This window comes from Salarias fasciatus, unplaced genomic scaffold (assembly GCF_902148845.1).
Source record: "Salarias fasciatus unplaced genomic scaffold, fSalaFa1.1, whole genome shotgun sequence".
Lineage (NCBI taxonomy): Eukaryota > Metazoa > Chordata > Actinopteri > Blenniiformes > Blenniidae > Salarias > Salarias fasciatus.
The window spans coordinates 490225-517459 of NW_021941380.1; the positions used below are offsets into that span (position 1 = coordinate 490225).

General features: G+C 44.0%; 2 protein-coding genes across 2 annotated transcripts; one reads left to right on the forward strand and one right to left on the reverse strand.

The window, feature by feature from the left end:
- Positions 1-2183: 2183 nt before the first annotated feature.
- On the forward strand, positions 2184-4604 carry LOC115385344 (monocarboxylate transporter 13-like). The gene is made up of 4 exons (XM_030087324.1): positions 2184-2385; positions 2463-2606; positions 3466-4233; positions 4357-4604. The coding sequence occupies exons 1-4, from the start codon at positions 2184-2186 to the stop codon at positions 4515-4517; spliced, it is 1275 nt and encodes a 424-aa protein (XP_029943184.1). The 3' UTR covers positions 4518-4604.
- A 3262-nt stretch (positions 4605-7866) lies between these two features.
- On the reverse strand, positions 7867-25262 carry LOC115385336 (glycine dehydrogenase (decarboxylating), mitochondrial-like). Its single transcript, XM_030087316.1, has 25 exons — positions 24981-25262; positions 24806-24884; positions 19996-20131; positions 19528-19692; positions 19373-19450; positions 18216-18363; positions 17306-17502; positions 17120-17216; positions 16924-17029; positions 16644-16783; positions 15718-15798; positions 15527-15624; positions 14033-14117; positions 13910-13951; positions 13690-13832; positions 12655-12730; positions 11206-11331; positions 10973-11122; positions 10484-10596; positions 9706-9847; positions 9249-9360; positions 9067-9162; positions 8800-8972; positions 8638-8718; positions 7867-8496 (listed from the first exon to the last, which is right to left on the reverse strand). The coding sequence occupies exons 1-25, from the start codon at positions 25260-25262 to the stop codon at positions 8356-8358; spliced, it is 3087 nt and encodes a 1028-aa protein (XP_029943176.1). The 3' UTR covers positions 7867-8355.
- Between the last annotated feature and the right edge of the window lie 1973 nt (positions 25263-27235).

Here is a 27235-nt window from a genome sequence, read left to right on the forward strand (position 1 = left end):
CCTGAACTTGTGTCTACAGCAGCTGCTGATACAAGTGAAATCCTTGACCTGCGAACATCCAGATCTGAGCATCGTCCTCCAGTTAATTCTGTTTGAATCTAAAGCCAAGAAGTGTTTTCTCAATCTACAGCCGGGACATCACATACACTCCAAATGTCATGCTGAATGGGCCGGATCATTAAAACAGAGCCAGAATAACCTTGAAATTTAAAATGCAAAGTTTTGTTTTGTTTTTTTGTTTGTTTTTTTATTATGTTGTGCAGAGTATATGTGATGACGAAAAAAAAAATTATAAAAAAAAAAAATGTGTGGAGCAGGGGATTGGCCCTCCGCCTGCTCCTTCAAATACTGGCATCACTTCACAGCTCCGCACGTGCATTAATTCAGTCTGGTTGAGCTCGGGAGCACGCAGAGCTGGAAGACGACTCCTCCTCCTCCCCCCTCTTCTCCTCCTCCTCCTCCTCCTCCTCCCCCTCCTCCCCCTCCTCCTCCTCCTCCTCCTCCTCCTCCTCCTCCTCCAGGCTCCGACTGTCCTGAGTCCACTCTGGAGCAGCTTTGTCCGGGGCAGACATGTGGAGGACACTGGGAACAGGACGTGAGTAACGTGAGACATTTAATTGTTTTTGTGAGTGTCTGGTTTGCACGCTGCTGTGTGTTTTTAATATATTTTCACCTCTTACTATTAATAACATAATTAAGAGTACTGAATCTCACTCAAATAGCCCCATTAAAGCTGTTAAGAATTTCTCACTTTTAAATAATCTTTTAATCCACTCAGTTTTCTAATAAATCAGGTTTTGTGCCTATTTTTTGTGTTCATTATAAAGCCATACAGAAGAAGCAGGGGCGTCTCCAGAGAACTGGGGGCCGGGTATTGGTGGTGGGGGGTCCAGAATTCAGACAACGATAGAATGAAACTGTTTATCACATTTATTTTTCTTCTTTATTACATACAATCGACGAAAGTTTACAGTACAAACGCATCTTAAATTGGGGCTGTTGTTTTTCTGTAGAAGATGATCTTAACTTACAGATTTTCCCCGGTCCTTTGAAATTAAGACATCTGCATTGATAAGAATATACACACAGGAACTGTAAAAGGGTGTGGATGAAAAGTGTCAATTTAAAGATGTGTAAGTTCTGAAAGATGCTGTGATGTTTTATGATGAAGTTTACACACAAAATCACATACACAGTAAAGACTGACTCCAAAAAGTCTGAGAAGTTTAAAAAAATCTTTAAATAATCCAAGTGGAATGCCCCATTTTTAAATCCTTAAATGAGTGGCCTAAAATGGGGTTTTAACTTCATTCCATTTATTATTTATTGAAAATATAAAGGTGTACCACTATTACATTTCAATCTTCAACTTGATATTATGAAATTTGACATTTTCTAAATCAGAAGTGCTTCTTATCTGCTGTTCAGGTTGACAAATGTAGCATTTTTCGCAGTATGAGGACAGACGATGCCTTAATGGCTTAAAGAAAACCACACATCCATCCTTTTTCTGTGTTGCTTTATACTGACAGTCGATCCCAGAGAAAACCGGCAGTGAGAAAATATGAATTCCACACATCAGTTCTCTCTGGAGAGGTTAAGCACACTGATTCCACATGTGCTCATATTCACTCGGGGAAGCGGCCGGCGTGGGGCCCCGCTGCCTGACGGCGGGCCCAATTAGCATGACGTGAGTCATAAATCCCCCATCGGGGTCACGTGTGCCCTGCAGATGTAGTAATTGTTTGGTTTTGCAAAAAAACGTAGACATTTTCATCCCGTGGCCCCTGAGCTAAAATGTGTTTAACATCACTGATCTGCACAATCCACGTGTTCATCTGCATGAAAAAATGTGTTTCTTAACAATATGAATCTGTATTAAACACAGCATTATTGCAGGTAGTGTGAAAATCGTTAGCTCGCTGCAAAAAGCAGTATTTTCATCTGTGTAAAAATACAGTTTCACACACTAATAACTAAAGGGAAGAACTACCTGACTGGTGACTCCAGCTCTGAAACCCCTGATGTGTAGCCAGTGTTATTCTGTCTGACAGCTGCCTGACATCTGTGTATTTTGCAGGTTTTAGTGTCTGCACTGATCATTCGTCATTCTCTTTTCTTTTTTTTCTTTTTAAGGCTGAGGCAGTAAAGAGAGCGAGTGGCGCCCTGGAGTCTTGACTGCCATGAAGTCCAGGATAGTTCGGCCCCCCGATGGGGGCTACGGCTGGGTGGTGGTCATGTCGGCCTCCATCATCATGGGCCTCACCACCGCCGTCCTCAAGAACTTCGGCCTCTTCTTCCTGGAGATCCAGGCGCACTTCGGGGTCCTCACCAGCACCACTTCCTGGGTCACGTCCACCACCATCGCTGTGTTCCACCTCTTAGGTACAGCCCTTGTTCTCCTGGGATTATTTCTTCGGTGTAGGGAGGTTTCCACAACTGATGCTCCCTCCTCTCCCCAGCTCCTGCTGCCAGCGCGCTCACCTTGCGGTTCTCTCAGAGGGTGGTCATCATCACTGGGGGTCTGCTGACTTTCCTCGGGGTCTTGCTGGCCTCTCTGGACCTCAGCCTGCCATGGCTCTACTTCAGCCTGGGCATCCTGCAAGGTAACTAAACTCCCATGAGCGAAAACCAGCCTCTAATGAGAGCTCCCGTCTTCATGATGGGGAATTAATATTAATATAAACTCAGTGTTTTTTTTCCAGCAATTCTTTCATCTGTTTTACTCGGATGATCTGTGTTTTTTCTTCAGATTAATTTTTGTGATCCTTCCATATGAGCATATACAGAAGTAGAGAAGAAAAGCCTGGGTTAAGTTACTGAGTTGGATGGCAGATGCCTGCTTCACTGTGAGGCCTGACAGAGAGAGATAACAGAGAGACATGTTGGTCCTGTTTTGGTAGAATTGTCTTTTCAAATGAACACTGGCTGATTCTAACATCACAACTTTAAAGGCATGCTTATATTTCGTGCTGAGGCTGATGTCCTGAAGTAAAACAAATCGATTTATAGACCAAAAAAATGCAAAGGTATCTACATATATTTCTTTTAAAATGTAAATCATGGCTCTGCTGTGTTGTTTTTTTCTTTGCAAGCTTTACATTCAAGTTGTGACAAATTAATGGCGGCCTTTCGACAAAACATCTCCTGTCAAACGTAACACGAGAAGGTAAATCACAGTCTGACACTGATGCTGTCAAACATCCAGTCGTTCACATGCAGGCAGCAGGTCCAAAACCCGAGGACTGCAATAAAATGGTTTGATTGATTCATGTCACTTTTTAACATTTTGTTGGAAAGATCGCTGTTGTTCATGCCAGCTTTGGTTTTACTTGGCGTCGGATCAGGAAGAAAGCCTGTGAAGTCATCAGGAGTTTTGGATTGTGGGAGCAAAACGGTGATGCCGCACACTGAAAGGAATGAAGGAACATGAATGTTTGATGGTCTGAAGTGTCTGTTTTCCAGGAACTGGTTTCGCCTTCTCCTGGCTCCCGGCCAACAGCATGGTGAGCCACTACTTCTCCCGATGGCGGCCCATCGCCATGGCCACCGCCAGCGCGGGGGAGTGCGTCTTCGCCTTCTCGTTCAGCCCCTTCTTCCAGTGGCTCATCGGGATGTACGGCTGGCAGGGCGCCTTGCTCATCATCGGAGGCCTGCAGCTCAACATCTGCGTGTGCGGCGCGCTCATGAGGCCCCTGAACGCACCGCAGACCGACGCCCTTCACGAAGGAGACGCCGCCGCGCCCTCAGAAAAGAGGAAGACTATTTTCCAGTGCTCCCTCCTGAGAAAACCTGAACTCTGCCTCTACTTCGTCTTTGCCATCCTGTCGGCCGCGGGGATCTTCATCCCGCCGCTCTTCATGGTCGCCTTCTCCAACAGCCTGGGGATCGAAAACTACTGGTCGGCGTCCATCCTGTCCGTCCTGGCGCTGGCCGACCTGGTGGGCCGGCTGACCTGCGGGTGGCTCGCCAACCTGCGGCTGATGAGGAACCTGCAGCTGCTCACCATGGTGACCACCCTGTACGGCGTGGTGCTCCTGCTGCTGCCGCTCAGCCACAACTACTGGGTGGTGGCGGCGTTCACCGCGCTCTACGGCTTCCTGTTCGGCTGCACCATGGCCATCCACATCACCGCCATCGTGGACATCGTGACCCTGGAGGGGTTTGACAGCGGACTGGGCCTCTTCATGTTGTTCAGGAGCATCGGGGGCTTCGTGGGTCCGCCTGCTGCCGGTGAGGAGGTCGCGTTTCCCCTGAGAGACAATAGTCAATGTGCTGCTGTAACAGCGCCACTTACTTTTCAGCTGTATTACTTCTGAAATGTCAGTGTTCTCATGCGTTGTCCTCCCCTGGCAGGGTGGTTGGTGGACCTCACCAGCGACTACAGTTGTGCCTTCTACCTCTCAGGCCTCTGCCTCGTCTTATCGGCCTTCTTCGTCGTGCTGGTCGACCGCCTCGTTCAGAGGAGAAAAGCCGCTGAGGCCCAAACCGAGCGGTCAATGGACCGGAGGAGCTAACAGGAAGAAACAGGAACTGTTAGGTGACAGCTTTACCAGACCATGAGGTGTTGAGAAGAAGACTCTGGGTTGTGGTCATGTGTAGTTTTAAAGGGACACTATGTAATTGTGGAGTCTAGCCTCTGTTGCAGCTGTTTGTCTTTCTGTGGCTGTCATGGAGGACGGAGTCACATGGGTCCACTTGGGGTTCATTGGAACCCCAAATGGAGAAAACCTTATAAAGTTGACTCCACCGATGCGGCGTATTTGTGTGAACTATCCCTCCTGCCTCATCTTCAGTACTTCTTCTTGTGGTATTTCAGGGCTAAATAGGCCGGGGAAGTTGGATGACTAGCTGACTCAAGTAAATGTACAGAAAGCTCATCACAAAGACATCTAAACCTAGAATATAAAGTTAAATTGATCAAAATTTAATTGAAATATGACATAAAATCTCTTAAAACCTTCACTTCAGCTTTATATCACACCATTATATTATCTTCCTGCAGTTTTTTTTTTTAACTAAATTGGGTGTAAAACGTTTGTCTGCATCATGTCAAACCTTTCTCGGATTGGAGTTGGAGCAAATGCAGAGTGGGCTATTTCTAAACTGCCCCGGGGTATTTACAGCAGCAGGAGGAAGTCCAGTATTTACGAATGGATCATGTTCGTGTTTAGAAAATGTCACCGAGCTTCTGTGTTCGTTTCATCCTAACTGCAGACACGGCAATCAAACTAATAGACTGGCAGGTTTTTACATGTTTATGACAGACAAGCTATGTTTTCTTCATCCAGGCCACAGTTCTCAGCAGCTGGAACAAATAACGCAGTAGATACTGGATAGTTGAATATTTAAAGGCTGTAAAGACCTAAAATACTCAGGCGTGAGGTTCCTGGAATGATGAGAAATGGTTCATGATTGAGAGGAAGTTCATGACGGAACGGGCTTTGGAATCTCATCAGTTTTTTTTTTTTTTTCATCCCTGTACAGTTCAGGTGAATTACGAAGATTAGATTCTTCATTTGATGCTTGAAAATGTTCCAAATATCCTGCTGCTGTCCACACGGTTAAAACATTTAATTGACTGACAGCACTAGTGAGGATACAAATAAACCGTTATAAGCTACGAGAGATCTTAGGATGTCAAAAACAAGTTTTAAAGATTTCAGTTTCCATATCTAAGTTCATTGTACATTTTTTAAAGCTCTGACATTCTGTGTAAAGTAAATGTTTTATTTAATAATTTCACAAGATTTCATAGTATTGAAAACACTGAGTGTGAAGGAGCTAGCAGGTGTTACTGTTACAACAGGTACATAATTCAGTCAATGCTTCATTTCCTTCACTGTTATAAGTATCATTGAAATTGGTTTCATGTTGACACTGTAGTCACTTTCACTAGTAATTGGTTTTGTGAAAATATGGAAGTTTTGATCATGTGCAGTGTTCCCCACAGCAAAGAAAACTTTAAATTAAAGGTTATTATGAGACTAATTTAGCTGTCCGGCAGATCGGCGGCATTTTAATTCTTTTTTTTGTTTGCAGTCCACCATATGTAGGTCTGACTGCTCATGTTTTAACCTTCTGTCACGCAGTCATGTGCTTTCAAATCTTTTGAGCTCTTTCACACATTTTACAAAATAATAAAACTTTGCACTGATGGTTTTTAAACTCTTGACTGTTGTTTCCTTGGTATAACTACTGAAATCAGAAGGGTCTGTGGCTGAAACTGAGTTCAAACCTGAGGCCACTGGTCCTGTGTTGTGGATATTCGTGCTATGTGCGCCACACATCGCTCAGATGTTTCGAGTGCAGTTACATAACCGACTTCTCCAACCAGCTCTGACTGGTTTCAAGCTGCAGAAGTCGTCACACCCAACCGTGAATCTGTGACTTCTAATTTATTGTGCTGTTAAAAAGAAAAAAACTGAGAATGTTGTTCTTGTTCCACAGGTGGCTTATCTCCAGCATAATAATAGGCTTTCTAAAGAGACGGCTGCTTTACAGTTACTAAAATTTGTAATTTTGCAATGAAAATATGAAAAAAAACGTGGAATTTCCCAGATTTCTGCATTGATTGGTCATAACATTTGATCTAATTTAAATCAAAGTCATCCGCATGAACAACCACAGGGTGCTTCATTGAGACAAGAATTATATTAATATTGTAATAATTAAACATGCACTGTTGAGAATATGTGAACTCCTGAGCTGATGACTCAAGAACTAACTGATTTTCACGAGAAGCATCTGCTGGTATAAACAATGGCTGCAAGACTGAAATCAGCAGAGACTTCACTTTCAAACTGCATAAAGCTGGAAAAGTTTCAAATCTGTCCCGACTTTGGATTTTCCTCCAAACATTTGGGAAAAGGTGAATCATCATTGTGGACCGTGGGTGACTGAGCACACAGTCAAGTTGACACAAAAGGTACAAACTAACACAGGATAATGAATGTCCTGAAGGCTCGAGGGCACTACTGAAGCGGTTAGTGTCTATTTATTGGACTGGTCTAGCTTTAGTAAAACATTGAACAGACTCTGGATCCAAGGCAGGTTTTCATTAAATAACACAACCACACTCCAAATATGACAGTCTACAACATCACTGCCAAAATCTTTGTCATGTTGGATGTTCCTCCAGCAGCGACACTGAAATGATTCAATCCACAGGTTTCCATACTTTACCCACAAGCACTGTGCATGTGGATATGTTTGAAGACATAAAACCATTTTAATATATTGTGTGAGATCATAATTTAGAGCAGCTTGATGCAGAAAGGTCAAGCAATTCTAATGGTTCTCATTGTTATACTTCCTTCCTTAGGCATCTTAGATCACCCAAAATGACTATTATTTCTATGCATCTTCATATAATAATTATGTCATGGAGCTTTATTCCCAGATTTTGACTTGATCTTTTAAAATATGAAGTTAACTTCTTTAATTTTTCTATTGTACAATCATTAGACCAGTGACGTAACAATTCAACATATTTTCTTTTCCTCTATTTTCAAGTTACTAAGAGTTCAGTCACTCACTCAATTGGTGTTAATTATAAAAATGTGTTTTTATAATTAACTGCTGTCGGTTAAAATGGACAAAATAAAGTGGAATAAATGATCTGCTGGGGGATTTTAACATGCATGCAAAACTGAATGTTTCCACCAGAGGGCAGTGTTGTTCATCTGTAGAGACGCTTCCCAGAGAAGACAGGAACAGAAGTTAAAGACAAAACGAGTTTAATACACAAACGGTTTGTAAAGACAGTTAAGATTAGAAAATCCATTTAAAATTACCTCATCCTCATCTAATTTGTCAACAAAACATCACAACATACATTAAACATTTTCACACATTGAATACATATTAAAAAAAAAAGTCTATAAGAACTAGAACTTCTATTGTTTGTCAGAATTTTGGAATGAAAGAAAGGGGGGAAGCCAACTATTTTACACATCAGAACAGAGGCACTGAGGTCTTGTTTTCTCTTCTTTCTTTTTTTTTAATCAGTAGTAGGAGTCAAGAAATTAACTGAGCTCAGCTCAACGTCCAGTTTCTCCAGAGAGGTGTTACAGAACAGCCTCTGCGGCGATGGGTGCGCTTGTTAACATGGGAAAGGTAAAAAAAAAAAAAAAAAAGAATTCGCACCTTTGGTCCATTGGAAAAGTTTGAGTTCATTGACCCCGATGAGGAGGGAGCAGTGAGGCAAAGCCCCGTCCCGATGTCCACAGTCTCACAGGCTTCCCCTGGTCGGCCCGTTAACGGGACCTGACCCCGGCACCGAGCAGCGGCCGTCTGTGAGGTCTGAGTGGCTGGAAAGCAGAGTGGACATCGGGACCGAGCAGCGCACGGCGTCTACGACGACGCCCGCTTCTCCTCGTACGGGGACTCGTACACCTCCATGGGCGGGCAGGTGCACACCAGGTTCTGGTCCCCGTAGATGTCGTCGATCCGAGAGATGCTGGGCCAGAATTTGGTCTCGGGCCTGATGAATGACTGTTCAAAGGAAAGAAAGAAGGGATAAGAAACATGAACATGGACTGTTGCACTTGCACATCTCAGTTCTGACCACTAGATGGCAAAAAAGACTGCAACTTTACTAGAGCAGAGTCAGGACGTGTCTAAGTTCACACTCACCAGGGGGAAGGCTGCGTACTCCCTGGAGTAGGGTCTGTCCCAGGTGGAGGAGCTGATGCAAGCCAGAGAGTGAGGAGCCATCTGCAAGGGGGGGGGAAAAAAGCATGTGAGGACCTCGGGGTGCACGAGAGACTGGACTCAGAAGTAAAGCTGGAGGCGTGCCTTCAGCGGGTTGATGCGGGAGTCCATCCTGCCCTCCTCGATGTCTGCGATCTCCTGTCTGATGCCCAGCAGGGCGTCGCAGAAGCGGTCCATCTCGGCTTTGTCCTCCGACTCGGTGGGCTCGATCATGAGCGTGCCGGCCACAGGCCAGGACATGGTGGGAGCGTGGAAACCTGAAGGGCAAGAAAGAACGAAAAAAGAAAAAAAAAACCTCACATCAGCAACAGCTTCTACTGGAAACCAAACTACAAACCAAACTCAGCCCACCGTAATCCTGCAGCCTCTTGGCCACGTCAACCGCCTCGATGTTTGCCGTCTTCTTGAACGGCCGAACGTCCAGAATGAACTCGTGGGCTACAAAACCTGTTGAGAAATAAAAGGCATTTACATCTTTTCCAAGAGCTTTCTGTCTTTAACGTTAACCGCAGGCGTTAAGTGGGCGACTTCACCTTTCCTGCCTCTGAAGAGGATTTTATAGTGACCCTCCAGCCTCTTGGCCATGTAGTTGGCGTTGAGGATGGCCACCTCTGTAGCGTGGAGCAGACCCTTCGAACCCATCATCTGCAACGTACAGGTCAGACATCAGCAGGATTCTTAATGATAATATGGAGCATCTTTACAGAAAGCACTGAACTGGCCGAGCTGCACATGGCGTCCCCTCGGCACTCCCTCCTGATGAACCGCAGACAAATGGTGAGTGTGACACTCATTAACCACTCGGAGCGACTGTGACCTTCCTCCTCAGCCACTTTATCACAAATCCACACTTCAGCGCATGTGACTCTGGGATAAACTTTACATGAGCGGCAGGTGACGGACAGAACGACGTGGACTTTAGGAAGGAAGGCCTGGAGCTGATCTGATGCATCACGGCTCTAGTGAGCAGAGCCGGAGATCCGCACGGACCTTGATGTACGCCCAGGAGATGGGCAGGATGGCGCTGGAGCCCCAGGGAGCAGCGCTGATGGTTCCCAGGGAGCTGCTGGTGTTGACAGACTGCATGGGGACCACCGGGTGGCTCGGCAGGAAGGGGGCGAGGTGGGCCTTCCTGTTGGGGGGGAACGCGTCGTCAGGGTCACATGAAGGCACGACGACAACTTCTAAACCAAAAACATCATGTTCACGTTCATAGTTTCCAACATGGTTGGATAAAACCAACCAGGGACGAAAAATATCCCCAACAGTTTTGATTAAACCATAAAATCATTAAATCTTTGGCACAAAATGAGGCATTTTCTGATTATGACAAGGTGCCAGTGATTTTTCTTTTTTTCTGTTCTTTTCTGGTAACACACACTGCAGCGTTCAGTAGCAGCATATCTGTCTCTGGTTTCCTTTCCTCTCTTGCGGTTTTCCGAATCTTTAAATCTCTGCACTCTCAACTCAAACTATGTCAGCCTAGAGACTCGTGAATCAGATTATTTGATAATAGCAAGCTTGAGGTGGCTGCTGATCTGAAGATATATCGCAAATTTTCAAGTCACTGTAGTACAGACTGAGGTAATTACAGTGGAACTACTGAAAACAGCTTTTCCTTTTCAAAGAAAACTTGGACATTCAGCATTGTGTCACTCAAGAGTTAGCTCTTCAACAGGTCTGTCCATACATACACAAGTGAAGACATCCTTCCACTCAAAAAGTCACTAAACCGTGCCAAGCGCTCATAGCTCACACTGGCACTTACACTCCGATGGGGCCCATGCCGGGGCCTCCTCCACCATGAGGGATGCAGAAGGTTTTGTGCAGGTTCAGGTGAGACACGTCGGAGCCGTAATCTCCGGGACGACACAATCCCACCTGGAAGATTTGACAGTTCAGAACACGTTCGCTTCGTTACTGATGAGCTGCAGCTTACTGGAACCATGCAATGTCAAAATCCGCCCTCTGATCTTCACTCTCCCTCTGATCACGACACATCAGTGATTACATGATGATTACTACAAAATGTCATTAGGCGAAACTCCCTCTTTCACCTAAGGGGGCTGCGTCTGCGGATTCTTCAGAAAATGGTACAAGCTATCATCTCCATACCACAAAGACCAAAGGTTTCCCATTTATAGCATGATAACATATCAATAAACCTTTATCTTATTAGCGTTCAGTTTTCCACATGTGCTCTCTTATGGAAAGCTTCAGATTCTCGTTTTTCTGCTGCCACCTCTTCTAATCCCACCTGAGCATTCATGTTGGCGCCGTCCAGGTACACCTGGCCGCCGTTCTGGTGGATCAGGTCGCAGATGTCCCCGACGTGCTCCTCGAACACGCCGAAGGTGGACGGGTAGGTGATCATCATGGCTGCCAGGCTGGCCTTGTGTTTGTCCACCTGAGGGGAGAGAAGGGGGTTCAGGAGGAATCAGTCAAACGCTAAAATCCCTCAAAGCTTTAGACGTTGGTGTTTAACCCCACCAGAGCTTTGAGGTGTGCCAGGTCGATGTTTCCGTCTTTGTCCACCTCCACCACCTGGACCTTCATGCCCGCCATCTGAGCGCTGGCCGGGTTGGTGCCGTGCGCCGACTTGGGGATCAGACAAACCTGGAATGGACAAGGAAATGAAATCCGAGCAAACAAAACCATCAGGAGTGTTAGCAGGTTGTGTCTGGAGGCTAAAGCAACACAAAACTGAGGAATCTGCAGAAAATACTTTGGGAACAGTTATAATACCCCAGATTACATACTTAGAAAGTTTTTGGGTCGGGAATTTTGAGTGAGAAAATCTGTCCTACACTCACCTCTGACATGAATGTGTAACTTGCACTCAGGCCACTAATTGATTTTACCCCTTATTAGGGAAAACTGGGGCACTTGGACCTGTGGGTTGGCTAACCTTGACATCTGACTGCCTGTAAAAAACACCCTCCCATGTTTTCCCATTTCACAAAGTCTTAGAAGCCTCCAAATATGGCATCTTGGAAGCCGGCAGCCTATAGTGGGATGACAAATTTTTCAGCCCCTTTGTTTGCACAAACGGCAGTTTGGACCTTGACTGTTTCCAGGACGCAGGCCACCAAGATGTTAAAGCACAAGTTGCACACAGGGGTGGAAAAAAAAAGAAAAAAATCTTGAGTCAGCCGGCCTTTAATCTGACTTTTATTACCTCCCGTCCTCACGTTCCTGCCGGTCAGCACAGTATCACACTGACAGAGCTCCACTACCGACAAGGAAACCTAAACATGGTGATCACCGATGTCAAAGTGACCTGTTGTAACCTGTGAACAATAAATCTGACTGACAGGACTCGACACCGATAGGGAGGAGACGCCGTGTGGCCTCCGCACTGTTAACCTGTGCCAGCAGGACAATAACGCTGCTGATAAATCATATCCACTTATCGGCAGGTAATACTGGTTGTGATGACTGGTCCTGTTGATGTCTGAGAAAAGGGTTGTGTGTGTAGCAGCTCAAATGAGGAGTAAACTAAAAAGAGCTTGGAAGGAAATCTCTCCTGTCCTCAACACACTCATGGTACATTTTGGCTCATTTCTGGAAGATTTGACTTTCTCCATCAATCTGAAATGGCTGAAATCAATGCTAGCTTCTTCTTACATTTCCTAAAAAGCTGTAAACACTTAATAGTACAAATGAGATTATTTCCTCAATTTAAAAAATGAGTAGACCGAAAAGAAAATGGAAATTTCTCAATGTGTATAGCTAAAATACTTAGCTAAATCTTATGTGAATGTCTTAAAATGTGCAGCAGTTCAGAACAAGTGTGTCTACACCAATGGATAGAAAAATACTGACATAAGAGTTGGCCTATTTTCCCTAAACCGTACCTGCTGCATATCACATAAATACTGATTCAATCATCCTAATCTGTGTGTTAAAGGTGAAGACCAGATCGGGGGACACACTCACACTTCTTGAGCTCTCGCCCTTTGAGTTCAGGTAGGCTTTTATGGCAGCCAGACCAGCATATTCTCCCTGAGCACCACTGCAAAAAAAAAAGAAAAAAAAAAAAAAAAAGACAAACAGGTCATGTATCACACACACACCTTTACTTCACAGTCCGAAGTCCGACCTGCAGACATTACCAAAAGAGGAGAGAAGGATGGAATGAAACGCCGAGCTGGAGATAACTCAGCATAGAGCGGTGTGCTGCACTGCGGCTGATAAGAGGCCACGGAGGCCAAACCTAAAATCTAACGCATTCCTGAACCTTTCACGGCTGAATACATCTGAACTCTGAGACAAAAGGTCTCTGCCTCTGATCGACCTTCGGGAATTATCTTGAGCTCATTTCTTATGAACAAACCAATCAGGCCATTCTTAACTTTGCACACTGATTTAATTTACACAGGCTCAAACAAAGCCAAACCAAATCAAAATCAGCCTCAGAATGTTCTAATTTAAACTTTTTCAATATCAATCCTTGGATTGAAGACAAGCTGTTATGTGAAGGCTTTAAATAAGTTACTGCATGTTTATATAATTGCTATAACTACACCAGTTATTACTAAATGGACAACTTTCCTGTAGACCCAAAAGACAGGACCGATCACAGTGGCTTGAATCCAGGAGGATATTGTATTTTGATTTGATGTTTTATTGTATTGTGATGCTCTGGTCTACTCTCCATATGACTGTCTATTCTTCTTCCTGGTATGGTGGTTAGCTCCATCTCTTTTTGTTGCAAATATTATATGTTCAAGAGTTTTTGTTTTTTTTTTCTAATTTGACTGTCTCTGTGAGGGATGATTGTTTTGTTTTCTACATGGTCAGTGTGGCCAAAAAACTACTTTTGTACTAGATACTCTTTCAAAATGTAATATTTACTACACCTAAAAAATAAACTCCATATGTTGCATGAAAAATGCTAAAAGGCATCAAGTCTTACTCACAAAACTAAGTGGGCGTGACAGAAGCGGCGGCGCTCGGGCTTTGCGGTCTCACCTGTTTGGCTGGAAGGAGATCTTATCGTAGCCCGTCACCTCACAGAGGTCCTTCTCCAGCTGTCTGAAGAGCTTCTGGTAACCCTCCGCCTGGTCCAGGGGCACGAAGGGGTGGATGTTGGAAAACTCCCTCCACGTGATGGGCTGGAAGCGGAGAGTTCACCGTGAGACGGAGGGAGCGGCGGGGAGGGGGGCCTCACGGGAATAACCGGCGTACTCACCATGAGCTCCGAAGAACTGTTGAGCTTCATGGTGCAGGAGCCCTGCGGAGGAACACACCAGTTTAAAACCGGCAGACTTCAAAAAGTGGACGGTCTGCTGTGTGAGTGTTGGGCGGGACGGACCAGGGGGATCATGCTGTGAACCAGGGAGAGGTCCTTGTTCTCCAGGCGCTTCATGTAGCGCACGATGTTGGCCTCCGAGTGGTAACTGAGGGGGAAAAAGAGAAAGAAAGCAGGGACGACCCGTTACTGAAGCTCAAACACCAGACAGGGGGGAGTCAGCACTTTTTACAAGACAAAGAATAAACAAGGCAGGGCACGGACACGAGAAGCTCTGATGCAAGATTATTTTATGGTGCTGATAAAGATAATGTGTTACGCAATACTCCCAAGCTGCTACAAATGCAGAAAACTGAAGATAAATCCAAGTGGATATACAGACTCAAACCGAGTAAAAAGCCAGTATTAACGTCCTTATCAATAAAATATTAACAGCAGGATCAGCGTGGGTTAATCAGACGACAGATAATGAAGAAAAGAAAAATCAGAACATCAGTACATATAAAAAAAATCCTTCATCAAAATGTGAAAGTTGATCTTAACTTTTTCAAAATATCTTTATAGAATTTCACGTCATTCAAACCAGATTTAATGTCTGTAAAAATAATCAATACCACCTAAATAAAAATCCATTCTTTTATAATCTGCATTATTATTTAGAATTATGAAAATTACTCCTAATGGTGTGCAGGACATATCGATGTAGTTTCTAATTTCAGTGGAATTCTTCGTTCATTACACAATCCTGAGTGATAGTTTATGAAGTTAGCTGAAATCAGAAAACCTACATTGATATTTGTCCTTGAGGAGTTTTTTATGCAATGATTCTACTGATTAATGAATCACAGATCGTTTCACGTCACTGATTCTCAGTGAGGCAGTTTTTGTGCGAACCATTAAAAAAGTCCTGAAACTTTCAGACGTGCCAGAAAAGTGTTGCAATTGACTGTTATTTAAACTGATATTTCCCTGGAGAGGAAAAAATTAAAACTACTCAATCACAACGAATGAAAATCTAACAATATCTGGAGGTGTCCCAGTTTTGAAAATTCTGGGTTTTTTTTTTTTTTAACCGATCAGAATCATGTCCTGTTATTAGGACATGATTCTGTTAACAATAACCGCACAAAAAAACTGAAAAACGTTTTGTAATGTTTTTAAAATACTGAGGGAAGAAACAGTTTTCAACGCAAGGCAATTATCTCGTAGTTTCAACTTGGAACAAATAAACACAGAAGAAATGTTACTGAAAACAGAAAGACAAGCACAAAATATAGAATTAAAAGACAGTCATATAATGACGAGTAATGTTAAAGACAGTGATACTACATAATTGAAGATGAATATAAATAGATGGTATCCACTTCATCCATGTTTATGTCAAACAATCCAATGTTCAATACATTAAATGAAACCTGAGCGATCTCAAAGGCTTCAGGCAACACAAAGAGTTTTTGTTTTGTTTTTGGAGCTGCAGCGCAGATAATCATAGATAATAACTCTTAAAATGTGACTACCAAAATAGAATCAGCGCTATGAGAGCGTCAATAAACCAACCTGTTGAACACCTGGTGAGTCAGGTACTTGCTCGTCCTCTTGAAAGGACTTCCCATAATGCCTTTCACCCTCTCGCCCATCTTTTCGGCAATCAGCTCCTGTACGAGTTACAGCAAGTTAAAAATGCAGAAAAGGTTTAAAAGGCTTCATTTTCAACAAATGGGTGAGGAAATGAACGTAAAGCAACGTACAGCAGAGGATTCGCAGCCAAACACCCAGAGCAAGTCGTCCAGGTCCCTCTCAGTCACCGTCTCATCCAGAGAGACCCCCAGCTGTTCAGAGAGATCAGCATTCAGAACATTAAAGCTTTAAAAACCACCTATCGAACCTTTCCTATTCACATTGTCACTTTGAATGACAGAATAAAAGTAAGTAAAAGGTGACTTGTGCAAACAACATAAAAAAAGGACAAAAAATGTTTATTGACATATAATTTGCAGCAGCTGCAGGTCTGTAGACACCTGAGGCGTCCAGGCATGTCTGAATCTGAGCCATCTCTATTTCCTTTAGAAATCAAGCTCAATAAAAATATCACTTGCAACAAGCAAGTATGAACGGCTCTTTACAAGGCCTTTAGAGACTGTTCTGTGAGTGAACTGTTGAACCATCATGCTGGTGGTGAAGTGCTCCAGATATGAGTTAAGTCACATTTTTTAAAAGCCACACCAATTCTAATGAATCTTTGGGAAGCTTTAATGCGATCAGTTCAAAAGATAAGCTAAAGGCAGTCTGGACGTACGCCACAGACTCTGCTTTTACAAGTAAATCAAACTGCACGCATTGTGTTAACGACAAAAACAGGAAATAAATCAAAGTATATTTATGATTCTGTTCTTGAAAGGAGACAAACTGATATTTTTAGACAGCAAAACTTATAATCAATGGAAAAATGTCAAATGTGGCACCTTTAATCTTAATCCATACATGTTGCACACCTGGTTTCACACTAATTCTATCTCAGTGACACTTCAAAGAAAATTATTCCTGAGCTTAACCTTCCGTTTGTTCCTTTTCATCATCATATTACAGGCTGAACCCCAAACAACTGTATAATGCTTGTTTCAGTAGAGGATGTCACTGTGCAAAGAAACGGATGAAGCAGTGGGTCGGCGCTCACCACGCCCTCAGAGAAGACTCGCAGGTTGATCTGCCGCTGCTCGGCCCGTTCCAAGATGTCTTTGGCTGCGACGCTGCAGTTAATCTTCAGCGTGTCGAAGAACATGTCGCTGTGCAGCCGGTGTCCGGCTCGCTTCAGACCTGAACGGCAGTGTGAGGGGAGGAGACGAGGGTCAGGATGGGTCCAGCAGCTTATGGCAAAAAAATACATAATCTTTGATGTTCCAATAATTTCTCTACTACCAGCAGGTCAGAAGTGGAGTCTCTGAATGCTATTTTACCTTCAGCAAGGATGAGGGCAGCGTTGTGAGTCCTCTCAGCGATGTGTTTGAGTCCCTGGGGTCCGTGGTACAGTGTGAACATCGCAGCCATGTTGGCCAGTAGAGCCTAAAGTCAATAAAGAAAAAGGCAAACTGGTAATATTTCCTTCTGAAGCTTCCTCCTTCACCATGAACAGTCATTAGACGTGCGCCTCACCTGTGCAGTGCAAATGTTGCTGGTCGCTTTATCTCTCCGGATGTGCTGCTCTCGGGTCTGCAGGGCCAGACGATACACCTCCTTCCCAGCAGCGTCTCTGAAAATGGTCAAACATGCAGCTCTTCAAGAAAACGTGGCGGGTCTGGTTCACTTATTTCACGTCTGTGAAGCAGCGTCGCCTCTCACCGGGTCACCCCCACCATCCTGCCCGGCATCATGCGCACCAGGTTCTCCTTGACGGCGAAGAAGGCGGCGTGAGGGCCGCCGTAGCAGAGGGGGACCCCGAACCTCTGGGAGCTGCCCAGCGCGATGTCGGCCCCGAACTCTCCGGGCGGGCGCAGCACGCAGAGGGCGAGCAGGTCAGTGGCACAGCAGGCCAGGGCCTGCAGGGGACGGGGAGCAGAGCACGTGTTTGTGCAGTTCGGTACAGATGAGTCAACCTAACTGGAAAAGCCACTCTGGAGAAAGAAAGAAAAACACCTGGCTTTGTTCACATTTAACAAACAGCTGAAGGCAAATAAAAACTAATTCACGCAGAGAGAGTGATTTGTGACAGAAGAGAGGATGTTTAGGAGATGCTACATTTAGAATCAATGTGATATTTTCAGGTTTTTAGGGGAAAAAAAAGGCATTATTTCCCAGTTTTGTAGCTAAAGTTGGGTTAGAGGTTCTTTTTTCCCAGAAAGAAAAATTGGCAAACTTATCAATTAATCATTAAAGACTAAAAGCTGGCTCAGGTCCTCCAGATTTCCCACAAATGAGGAGGACTGATGTGAAGAGCCAGCTTGGCAGGGAGGTGGGAGCGGAACTGAAGGAAGGATCGACTGTCTGAACAGCTTCTGGCAGCATAAACAGCACAGCCTGGTGAACGTTTGTGTCACATTTATGACCGCTGACTCACCCGACTCCACAACACCTTACTCCAGTTTCACTTTTACTTGTTGTTCATCTTCGGCAGACAAGTCTTTAATCCAAGACTTAATTCTCTATATCTGCCCGTTTCTTTGAAACTCTTCAGACTTGTGAATGGCATTATTTGTGTGGCGTGATGAAGTGCAGATCTGCTGCAGCCTGACAGGTTTTACAGCACCCTCACCCCTCCTTTGTGCGCCCGATCCACGAGCGTGGTGAAGTCCTCCACCCTGCCGTCGGTGTCCGGGTACTGAAAGAGGACGCCGCTCACGTCTTTCCCGCTGAAGTCCATCTCGTGAGGCAGCTTCAGAACCGTTTTCACTCCAATATAGCTACAACACATCAGAGTCTGGTTAATAGGCCTCTCTGCACACAGCTCTGGGGATCATTTTATGTGAACATAGTAAATATTTATAAGACGAATCTGACTTTCTTGATGGTGATGTTAATGTTAGTTCATTAGGCTCATGTGTTTATGCCTGGATTTCCATCACGTGTGTCTGCACTTCCAACCAGCAGCATCTCAGGAGCAGTTTAATTAATGTACACAGAAATCATATATTGAGTCAATTGTAGTATTTCTGTGGCCCACTCACAATCACACTTTTCTTTCACAAATAAATTCTGTTCTGGTGACTTTTTAGAGCATCAACGCAGTTAATGCATCCTTATGATCTCTTATGAATGACTCCTCGGATATTTCTACGGTCTCCTTTTACAGAATCCTGCTCGTCCCAAACATGTACAAAATCGGTGTTCTCTCTGATGCCTTTGGCTTTAGCTGTGAACAAAGTTCTGTGAAAATAATCTCTTCAGAGTGTTGTGAATAAAGCCGTAATAAACACAGAGGTAACATGACTCAGTGTGTTGATTATTCACTCATTTTTTTGCAGGCCATAACTTGATAAATATGCAGTTGTGACTCAACAACTGTTTACGACAAAGTTGTCTGACAGTTGCTGAACGGATCAAATAACTTGCGAAACTGATCGAGATTCAGAAAAGTCTTGATCAAACGGCACTTTTTAAAATCTCCGTATGTAATAAAACGAAGACGCAAGCCTGAAATACACATTAGCTGTTGAGTACAGAATATACGGATGTGAAATTCTTTCCATCCTTCTAAAGTGTCTGTCTAGTCAGAACAGAATGTTACAGCGAGGCCAAACGTTTGCAGAAACACAGATTCTCCAAGTGTTGAGGCCCTTCTGCAGGTATTTTCACCTAAATTGAGCCAGTCTCAGACTGAACCACTGTCCGCTGAGGATTGGACTTTTATTTTTGTCCTGCTGATTTGACAAGAGTTGCATTTCTTTCAGCCAATGCATGCATTCCACATACTTGGCTCGGGTCTGCACCACAGCGATGGTCTGGGGGTGGCAGCGTGGATCGATGTAGAAGGTCCTTCTTTTGTTCTGCCTGTGAATAAAAAGTAGACCAGATGTGAGCCTGAGATCAATGTCATTCACTGCAGGAACGGCAGAGTGTGTGAGCACCTGTGGCAGAGCTGCATGGCCTCGGCGGCGGCCGTGCCCTCGTCCAGCAGCGAGGCGTTGGCCACAGGCAGGCCCGTGATGTCGCAGATCATGGTCTGGTAGTTGAGGAGGGACTCCAGGCGACCCTGAGAGACCTCGGGCTGGTAAGGCGTGTACTGAGTCACCCTGAGGACAGAAGGGGACACAATGAGCCAGCAGACTGAGTCTGGACCGGAGGACAAAAGGCACAAGGTGGAAGGAATGCGTCACTCCGGGACTTTGGGGAGCAGGGGCGGCAGATTTGGACCGGGGTGAAAGAAAATGCTGTTCGGTCGTCAGTGGGAGAGTTTCACATCATCAGTTCCCATTTGAGTTTAACTCAAGTCACAAGCACTCCACGAGCAGCGCGCTATTCTGAATCTTCAAGTTACTGTAACATCCTACAGCAGGGGCTTATTTAGTGGAAAGAGCAAAAAAAAAAAATCTCACCAGCCTGCATTCTCCAGCAGGTTGCGCTGGATGGGCGGAGGCACGGAGCAGTTGTAGTAGCCCATGCCGATGTAGGACCTCCACACTTTGTTGTGTGCCGCAATCTTCTGCAGAGACTCCAGAATCTCATTCTCACCTGAAAAAACATTTACAGAATTTAACTGCCACACAACAGGAAACACCAAAATGTTTGAAAATTGTAAACTACATTGCAAACATGCCGCTTTATTTTAAGTTTCTCTATATCAGCATCGATTTTTCACTCAATGGAATCCATTGGAAAGTGAATAATAATGGTTGTTTAACATCAGATGTATTTCATGATTCATATAGCTGAAAAACAAATCCAAATGAGAAAACATCTCACTGGATTTCAGTAAAAACATTCAACCACTCTCTCACCACAGCATACAGTACTGCATACAGCCTTTATATTTATATACAGATAAAGCACCTTAACACATACATTTACCCTATTTACTCATGAAATCTCAGACTTACATCAATACCATCATCTGGGAACACTGAGAAATGCAGAAATTACCCAACAGTCGCTTTCTGTATAAAAGGTTATTTGAGGAATCAACCATGAGATTCAGCTGCATCAAATGTTTTCAGTCTCTTTGTCCAACACTGGGGGATGAAACAAACAAAACGACCAACGATCTGGTGGGGAGCGATGTGTCTCTCACGTGAGAGACCGACTGCATAACAGAATCAGGACAATGAATGTGGAGTGCGGTCAGATGAGGTCAGGCGGGACAAATACAGCTGGAAACTGCACTGATGGTTCAACTTTACTTCATCTGATATTTCAATGGATTAAAAACTTTGGGGGAAAAAAAACTGCAGAGCTATCTGAGGTCATGCTGCCTGATGAAGAGATTATATAAATGCGGACAGTATATATGCACAGTTCATGGATAAATGAAACCTATGTCTCTACAAACACATTTCAGTTCACAGGAACATAAAGCCCAATTTCATCTGAGTGGGCTGGACGGGTAAACTAGTGTCATAATAACATTTAAATTTAGTTTTAAGTTTTTTCTTTGTTGTGGTGCAGAGTACATGCCATGAAAATATCAACTTTTTCACAAAAATCAAACATTTACAACTAAAACTGGCTAAAATGTCAATATAAAGCCAATTTTAAATATAGCTTCTGGTGCAACATACAGTGATATTTCTAACCTTCTCTCACAGCTGTTGAATAATGCACGTTTGCCAATTCATCCTGACAGCACGGCTTTGAGGCTAGTTTGATAGCATCTTTGGTGTTTCAGCTTGGATCTCTGTGGAAATCAGTTCATGTTTTGTTTGTTTTTAAGTCAATGTTTGCTTTGAATTTTCCACAGTGTGCTTGGTGGTTTGGTTGCTCAGGTTGGAGCATCTTCTGATCCTGGTTTTACGTTTGACACGTGTGGCGTTAACCCAATCATGTGCGAAACTGCTTCCCACACATATTCTTTCAAATATTAATATTATTCATACCCTAACTCAGAAGTCAAAGTGCTGCCAGCACTTATTGGCTGCAGTTCAATATTTACACACAGAAAACACCTCATTTAGTATGTTTTTATTGGATTAAATAGGATATGACACCAACTCTCTTCATAAAAGGGGAAAGAACATCCCATTGAAATACACGTGTCCCTTATTTCTGCCCATGTCACATTCAGGCCTCTCCTCCTCCAACAGCACAGAGCCATAAAGTTTCCTTCCTGATGTTATTTAGCCCCATTCCCCACTGCTGTCAGAGGCTGGCCGTGCACTGGCAGAGCTCCTGAGATTCCTCTGGCCTTCCTGGCTGCCTAGCAACTCCCAGGAATGGACAATACGGCCCGTCGGAAGCCAGCACCCCGACTACTCCTGCTTTGTCAGGAAAAGAACGACACCTCCAGCCCTGGTGTGGAAAAAGGGACCGTGGCCAGTGCAGACGTGGATATTTACAGCTTCTTTTAAATTTATTTATTTTTTTAAAAGGTAAAAATGAGACATATGAAACTCAAAGTAAACCATGAAGCTGTTAATTTGCACAGCCACAAAATTAAAATGAAATATCAGTGGATGGTTGACAGCTTTAAAGCGAGTTGGTGGTGAGAGTGTGAGCTCATTTCAGTGGGGAGAGACAGCTTTCCCATGGTCCCCGAGTTCTACAGAGCAGCAACAACAACAACAAAAAAAAAAAAAGCCTGATTCAGAAGCATCCAGGAAGCCTATTGTTGAAGAGAGAATCCCTCGCTGGCTTTGCAAAGCGAAGCCCTTCAAAGCTGAACAAGCAGAAAAGCGGCACGGCCTCCAGTTTGCTCCTTCAGCACGGCTCGTCGCAGTATGCGAGTGGGCAGAGTCGGAGGAGAGGCCGACGCCGGGGCGCGTCCGAGGACACTCATTACCTGACAGCAATCGCCAAGGCTTATCGACACGGCTGTGCTCGCACAGTGAGAGTGTGGACAGTATCTCCCTCACGGGTCAAACGGTCCTGCATGAATGACTCAAACTATCTGAGCCTCAGATTAGGGAAGAATCGCGTCAGCACACTGGCAGAGGTGTTACGACACGCGACACACCTCTCCAGGAGTCAATGAGACGGCGAGGAGCTGAAGTGGGCGGCAACTCTGTGTCAAAGTTTATCATATCCCCGGCAGGATGACACTGTAACAGAGACACGGCCATTCATAGAACACATGAAAACAATCTGCAGCTCTGCATTCTGATAGGAACAGCTTGATTTCTGCAAATATGTTAAACCAGTTTGCAGATCTGTTACTTTACCTCAGTCACTCCTTGAGGCTGTTAGAAGTTGGCACCAGCATTGTTCCTGTTCATAACCATCAATCATTTGCACCAAAGGCAAGAAAAACAAGTATTTTGATTGCAATGAACCTCATTTGATGGGTTTCCTAAATGTCATTTCTAGTTATATCTTGATGATCTAGCAAAAAATAAAAGAAAAACTGCTAATATTGAGAATTGGAGTTTAAGCATATCTAGTCATCTTTAACTTATTATTATTTCTACACTCAGAACTGCAACTCAAGAGAAATTGCAGGCAGTGGCCATCTCATTGCCATGTAGAACTGTTCAATATTAATCATCGGAATGTTCAGAGAAGCTTCATCTTAATATATTTGAGGTTTCACCAAGCAACAGTGTATCATAACAAACACAAATATCTTTGCAACCTTTAATATGCCCAGACTCCAGACTGATGGCAGCTAAGTGTCATGGTTGGTTAGTCCTACAGTATGGTGCTGTACCCCAAAAAAAATCATTCATACAGCAACAGAAATAATGTTTAACCGATTACTGCTGATTCGTTGGTAGGAAGACGGAGCCTCTGCCTGCAAACGTGCCAAAAATGTGCAAACGTCAGCTCCTCGTGCAGCAGAGCTGCAGCCCTTCCTTCATGTTGTAATAATCACCACCTGGGGCTTCAGGGACGTGGAACAAGCATTGATTATGCTGGCAAACAGAAAGTCACTGATCGCCTTTATTTCTTAACATTTGACATTCACGGCCAAGAAAAATGGTTTGATTTGAGCAAACTTCAGTTTTACTACTTTTTATTGACAATATTCTGATTATTCTGAGGGATCTCAGAACTGAAGTGCCCATCTCAGACATTTTTCCCAGAGTTTGCCTTTTCTTCTCTAATCTGCACACTCCCAACATTGACATGAAGGAAATTGCAGGCAGTGAGCACTTTATTAGGCCCGATGAAGAATCTTAATGGGATCCAGCACAGCAGCTCAGCCACAAATCATGTGTCGATAAACCTTCATTTCACTGTGTGTTGATATTTGAGGGCCTAGTTTGTCCAAAATATGAGAAACACAGATGGAAATCAAGGGTGGGGATGATCTTGACTACAAGAAAATTGCCCCCTTGGAAACCAACATAAGATGCGAGCAATATTGTTGTTCCCCAGTTTAAAAAACATTGCTTCTGTTTTCTTTCAGTTGTCTTCTCTTGCTATGGCGCAAACTGAAACCTCAGATTTGCGTGAATCAAAGCCACTGTGGTGATCTGAAGCTGTAAAGAATATTATGACCTCTGTTAAAGCACAATGCATCAGGTCACATTATAAAGAGGATGCATTTGCATATGAAATCATGTTATTTCAGAGCTGACAAAGAAGCAGTCGCAAACAGGGTTAAATCACCTTAAAGCTCTTTTCTTGTGTTAATCTGGCTCCTAATGATATTTAAATATGTGTGTTTTTTTTCAGAACACAGGGATCTGATCCTGACGACTGCGTGGGAAATCAAATAAATAAAGGGGGAATAAACCAACAGCATCCAGGCAAATCTAATGCAAAACATGCCAAAGTCACCTTATTAGGAACCCTTTGGGCTGTGATGTAATGTGAACGCTGTAACCAGATTGAACTGGACTTGGGACTGGAGCTTCAAGGCTAAACTTTACACTCCAGTTGCCATCCTATGAGCATCGGCTTCCCAACAGGAGATTGGTGCCGCTCGCCGAGTTTCGCGAAAACAACTCCTAATATGTTCAAAGGAAGACTTAGCCGGGGAGAGCAGTCCGTGGCGCACAATAGAGGCGCAACCTACATTTCAGCCACTCGCTCGGCTTCATTTAACGGCCGCTGGATGTGAGAGAGAAAGAGGAAAAAGGGCTCGCCGTGCAGAAATAGCGAGAGATGAGCTCGATGAACGGGGCTTTATGAGGGATATTTAGCGGTTTTTACGCAGGATGCGCGCAGAGGACGGCGCAGTGTTTGAGCGTTCCGGATGCAGAAATGACTAAATGTAACACACGTTTATAATGAAATCAAGAGCAAACTTACACACTGGATCGTCCAATTTCATGCTGCGCTGCATGCGGATGGAGGATGGAACTGTGTTTTCGATCAACTGGTCGATTGACTGTGTGGGATGGAGAAAAAGGGGGGATTTTTAAATAAATAAAATAAAAACAACTGAGTGATGTGAACAATATGAGCGACGAGTGACAAATCTCACCTCCAGTCCCAGGGCGTCCAGCATTTCTCTCTTCTCGCGCTCACCTGGCCCGATGTGCCTCTCTGTGAAATCGTCGTGTCTGGGTAATATTCTCTCGATCTGTCTGGAGGAGACGGCCGCGGACGTCCTGAGAGCCCGGGATGCAGCAGCCCAGCTGTGCGGGGCGCCGCTCCGAAGTTTCCACACCACGCGGCTCTTGTCCCGCAGATGCCCGCACGGCGCGCCGCCGGGACTCAGCGACCTGGCCAGGAGGATCCCCCAGGACTTGGCGCAGCTCTGCATCGTTTAAACTTTGGAAAAAAACAGACAACCCCACCGAGCAAAGACGGACGAGCCCCTGGCGTGGCGCGATGCGATGAAGCCTCCCCGATCCGCGCTGGAGACACAACTCCTTCAAACTGCACGGACTTTATACATCCACACCAATTGCACAACTGCGAGCCAATGAGCGCGCGGACGCTCCGTGACGCAGCGACAAGCCCCGGCGGGGCGGCTCCATCCTCTGCGCCGGACGCGCACCGACTCGGGAGACGCGCCCCCAAAATGAAGGAAAATCGTTTGAAAATTTTAAATAGAATCTATCCCTCAGATGTTTTTTTTTAAGCTAACGATTTGGTTTTGAGAATAATAACCGCTCCTTTTGTAATGAACACACTGAAACAGATCACAGTTCTATGAATGTATGTATTCTGAAGCCTTTTGGGATGACTTACATCACGGTTATCTCAGTACTCGTATGTACCAGCTCCTGCTTTTGAATGTGAAAATATTTTGTATGGATTTGTAGTTAACAACTTCTTGCTCGACATGTTAGTGAATGTCAGTGTAATATTAGGAGCATTTTTCATACACAAATGCAGATATCTAAAATGTAAACCTATTTTTAATATGTTTCTTAAAGAAATGTCTCTATTCTTCTCATCACTGAAACATATGAAAAAACGAACTGCTGTGAAACTTTTTAACATGATTGAAGACATCAAACTCATGGACAACCCCTAACCCATGGGACATTCATGTGGACAGACCCCTCTTATTTTATTATTTTTATTTTATTTACTCTTTTCTTTCTATGTTGTATGACTTTTCGTGTTACTTTTCGTACCTCTTTGTACGATTGTTGATCCTGCCTTGGTTCAATAATAAAAAAAAAAAAGACTCCGGAGACGTTTCTGCTGCTTTTTATCAAGCTTTCGTTCCCTTCTCTGCACTAGCGTGGGAAGGGGGGTGCTGCCGGGGCTGCAGCCCCCCCTAGTGGCGGCTGCAAGCTGTAGTACTTTACATTAGCATTGAAAAATAATTCCAAAATAATTAGAAATATTCATTTGTAGCAGATTTTTTTTAATTAACAGTTCAGTGGTTCTCAAAATGTGGGGCGAGCATCCCTTGAGGAGCGCCAGAGAGCTTCATTCAAACAGCAAACTGTTATTTGGCAAAGCATGATAAAAACAACTATAAAGCTTTTTATCACGTTTGAGAGATTGTTTGGTTTTGCCCTTTGAGAGCCTCTGCTTAGATTTTTGCAGCATGTTCTTGTTGAACAGGATATAAATACACATAAATAATCCCTAACCACTGGCTGATTGTTAAACCGAGGGGTAGGGGGCATGTGGAGGGGGTCCTGACATATTCCGTTTTCCTGTAAAGTTTCAAGTAAGGACGGCAGCACGGCTGCTACAATCTAATCTACTTTAAACTCAAGGACCAAAGACCAAATCCAGCCCTCCATGTTTTTTTATTTTTTTGTGGCACCCCAAGAACTTGAAATTTGTGAAATTACTTAAACATAGTCCAGCAGCCACATTAAACTGCATTCATTGAAACACCCAGACTTTTGTTCCCATCAAAATGATGCCATCCTGCTTTGAGATGCAATGTTCCAATCTTGTTTTGGTAATATTTAGTTTTGGTAAATATTTAAGGTTAAAAATTAAATGACATGAAAAAATCATGCAGAGGGAAGAAAATTACATGAGAATCCATATTCAAAAAATATGTTTGTGCCAAAACTTTATCTGTTGAAACACTGTCAAAAGTCACCATTGCATTGGCATACACGCAACCAATAAAATAGCATCTGACGGAACACCACAAACTGAGTTAGTAGCTGTGAGGCAGCAGTATAATCAATATAACATGTGTCTCTGACACTCATGCTGTTGAACCTGTTTTACAAATCTTCAGATGCAACTTTAGAGCAAAGAAGAACAAATGAAATAATACTGACACTTATAGTGTCATTTATAGAATAAACT

Coding starts and splice junctions, on each gene's coding strand:
- LOC115385344 (XM_030087324.1), top strand. CDS start 2,184: ATGAAGTCCAGGATAGTTCGGCCCCCCGATGGGGGCTACGGCTGGGTG. Junction 2,386..2,462: donor CGCTGTGTTCCACCTCTTAG/GTACAGCCCTTG, acceptor TCCTCTCCCCAG/CTCCTGCTGCCAGCGCGCTC. Junction 4,234..4,356: donor CGTGGGTCCGCCTGCTGCCG/GTGAGGAGGTCG, acceptor CTCCCCTGGCAG/GGTGGTTGGTGGACCTCACC.
- LOC115385336 (XM_030087316.1), bottom strand. CDS start 25,262: ATGCAGAGCTGCGCCAAGTCCTGGGGGATCCTCCTGGCCAGGTCGCTG. Junction 15,625..15,717: donor TTGGCTGCGAATCCTCTGCT/GTACGTTGCTTT, acceptor TAACTCGTACAG/GAGCTGATTGCCGAAAAGAT. Junction 8,719..8,799: donor CCCGCATCAACCCGCTGAAG/GCACGCCTCCAG, acceptor CCCCCCTTGCAG/ATGGCTCCTCACTCTCTGGC.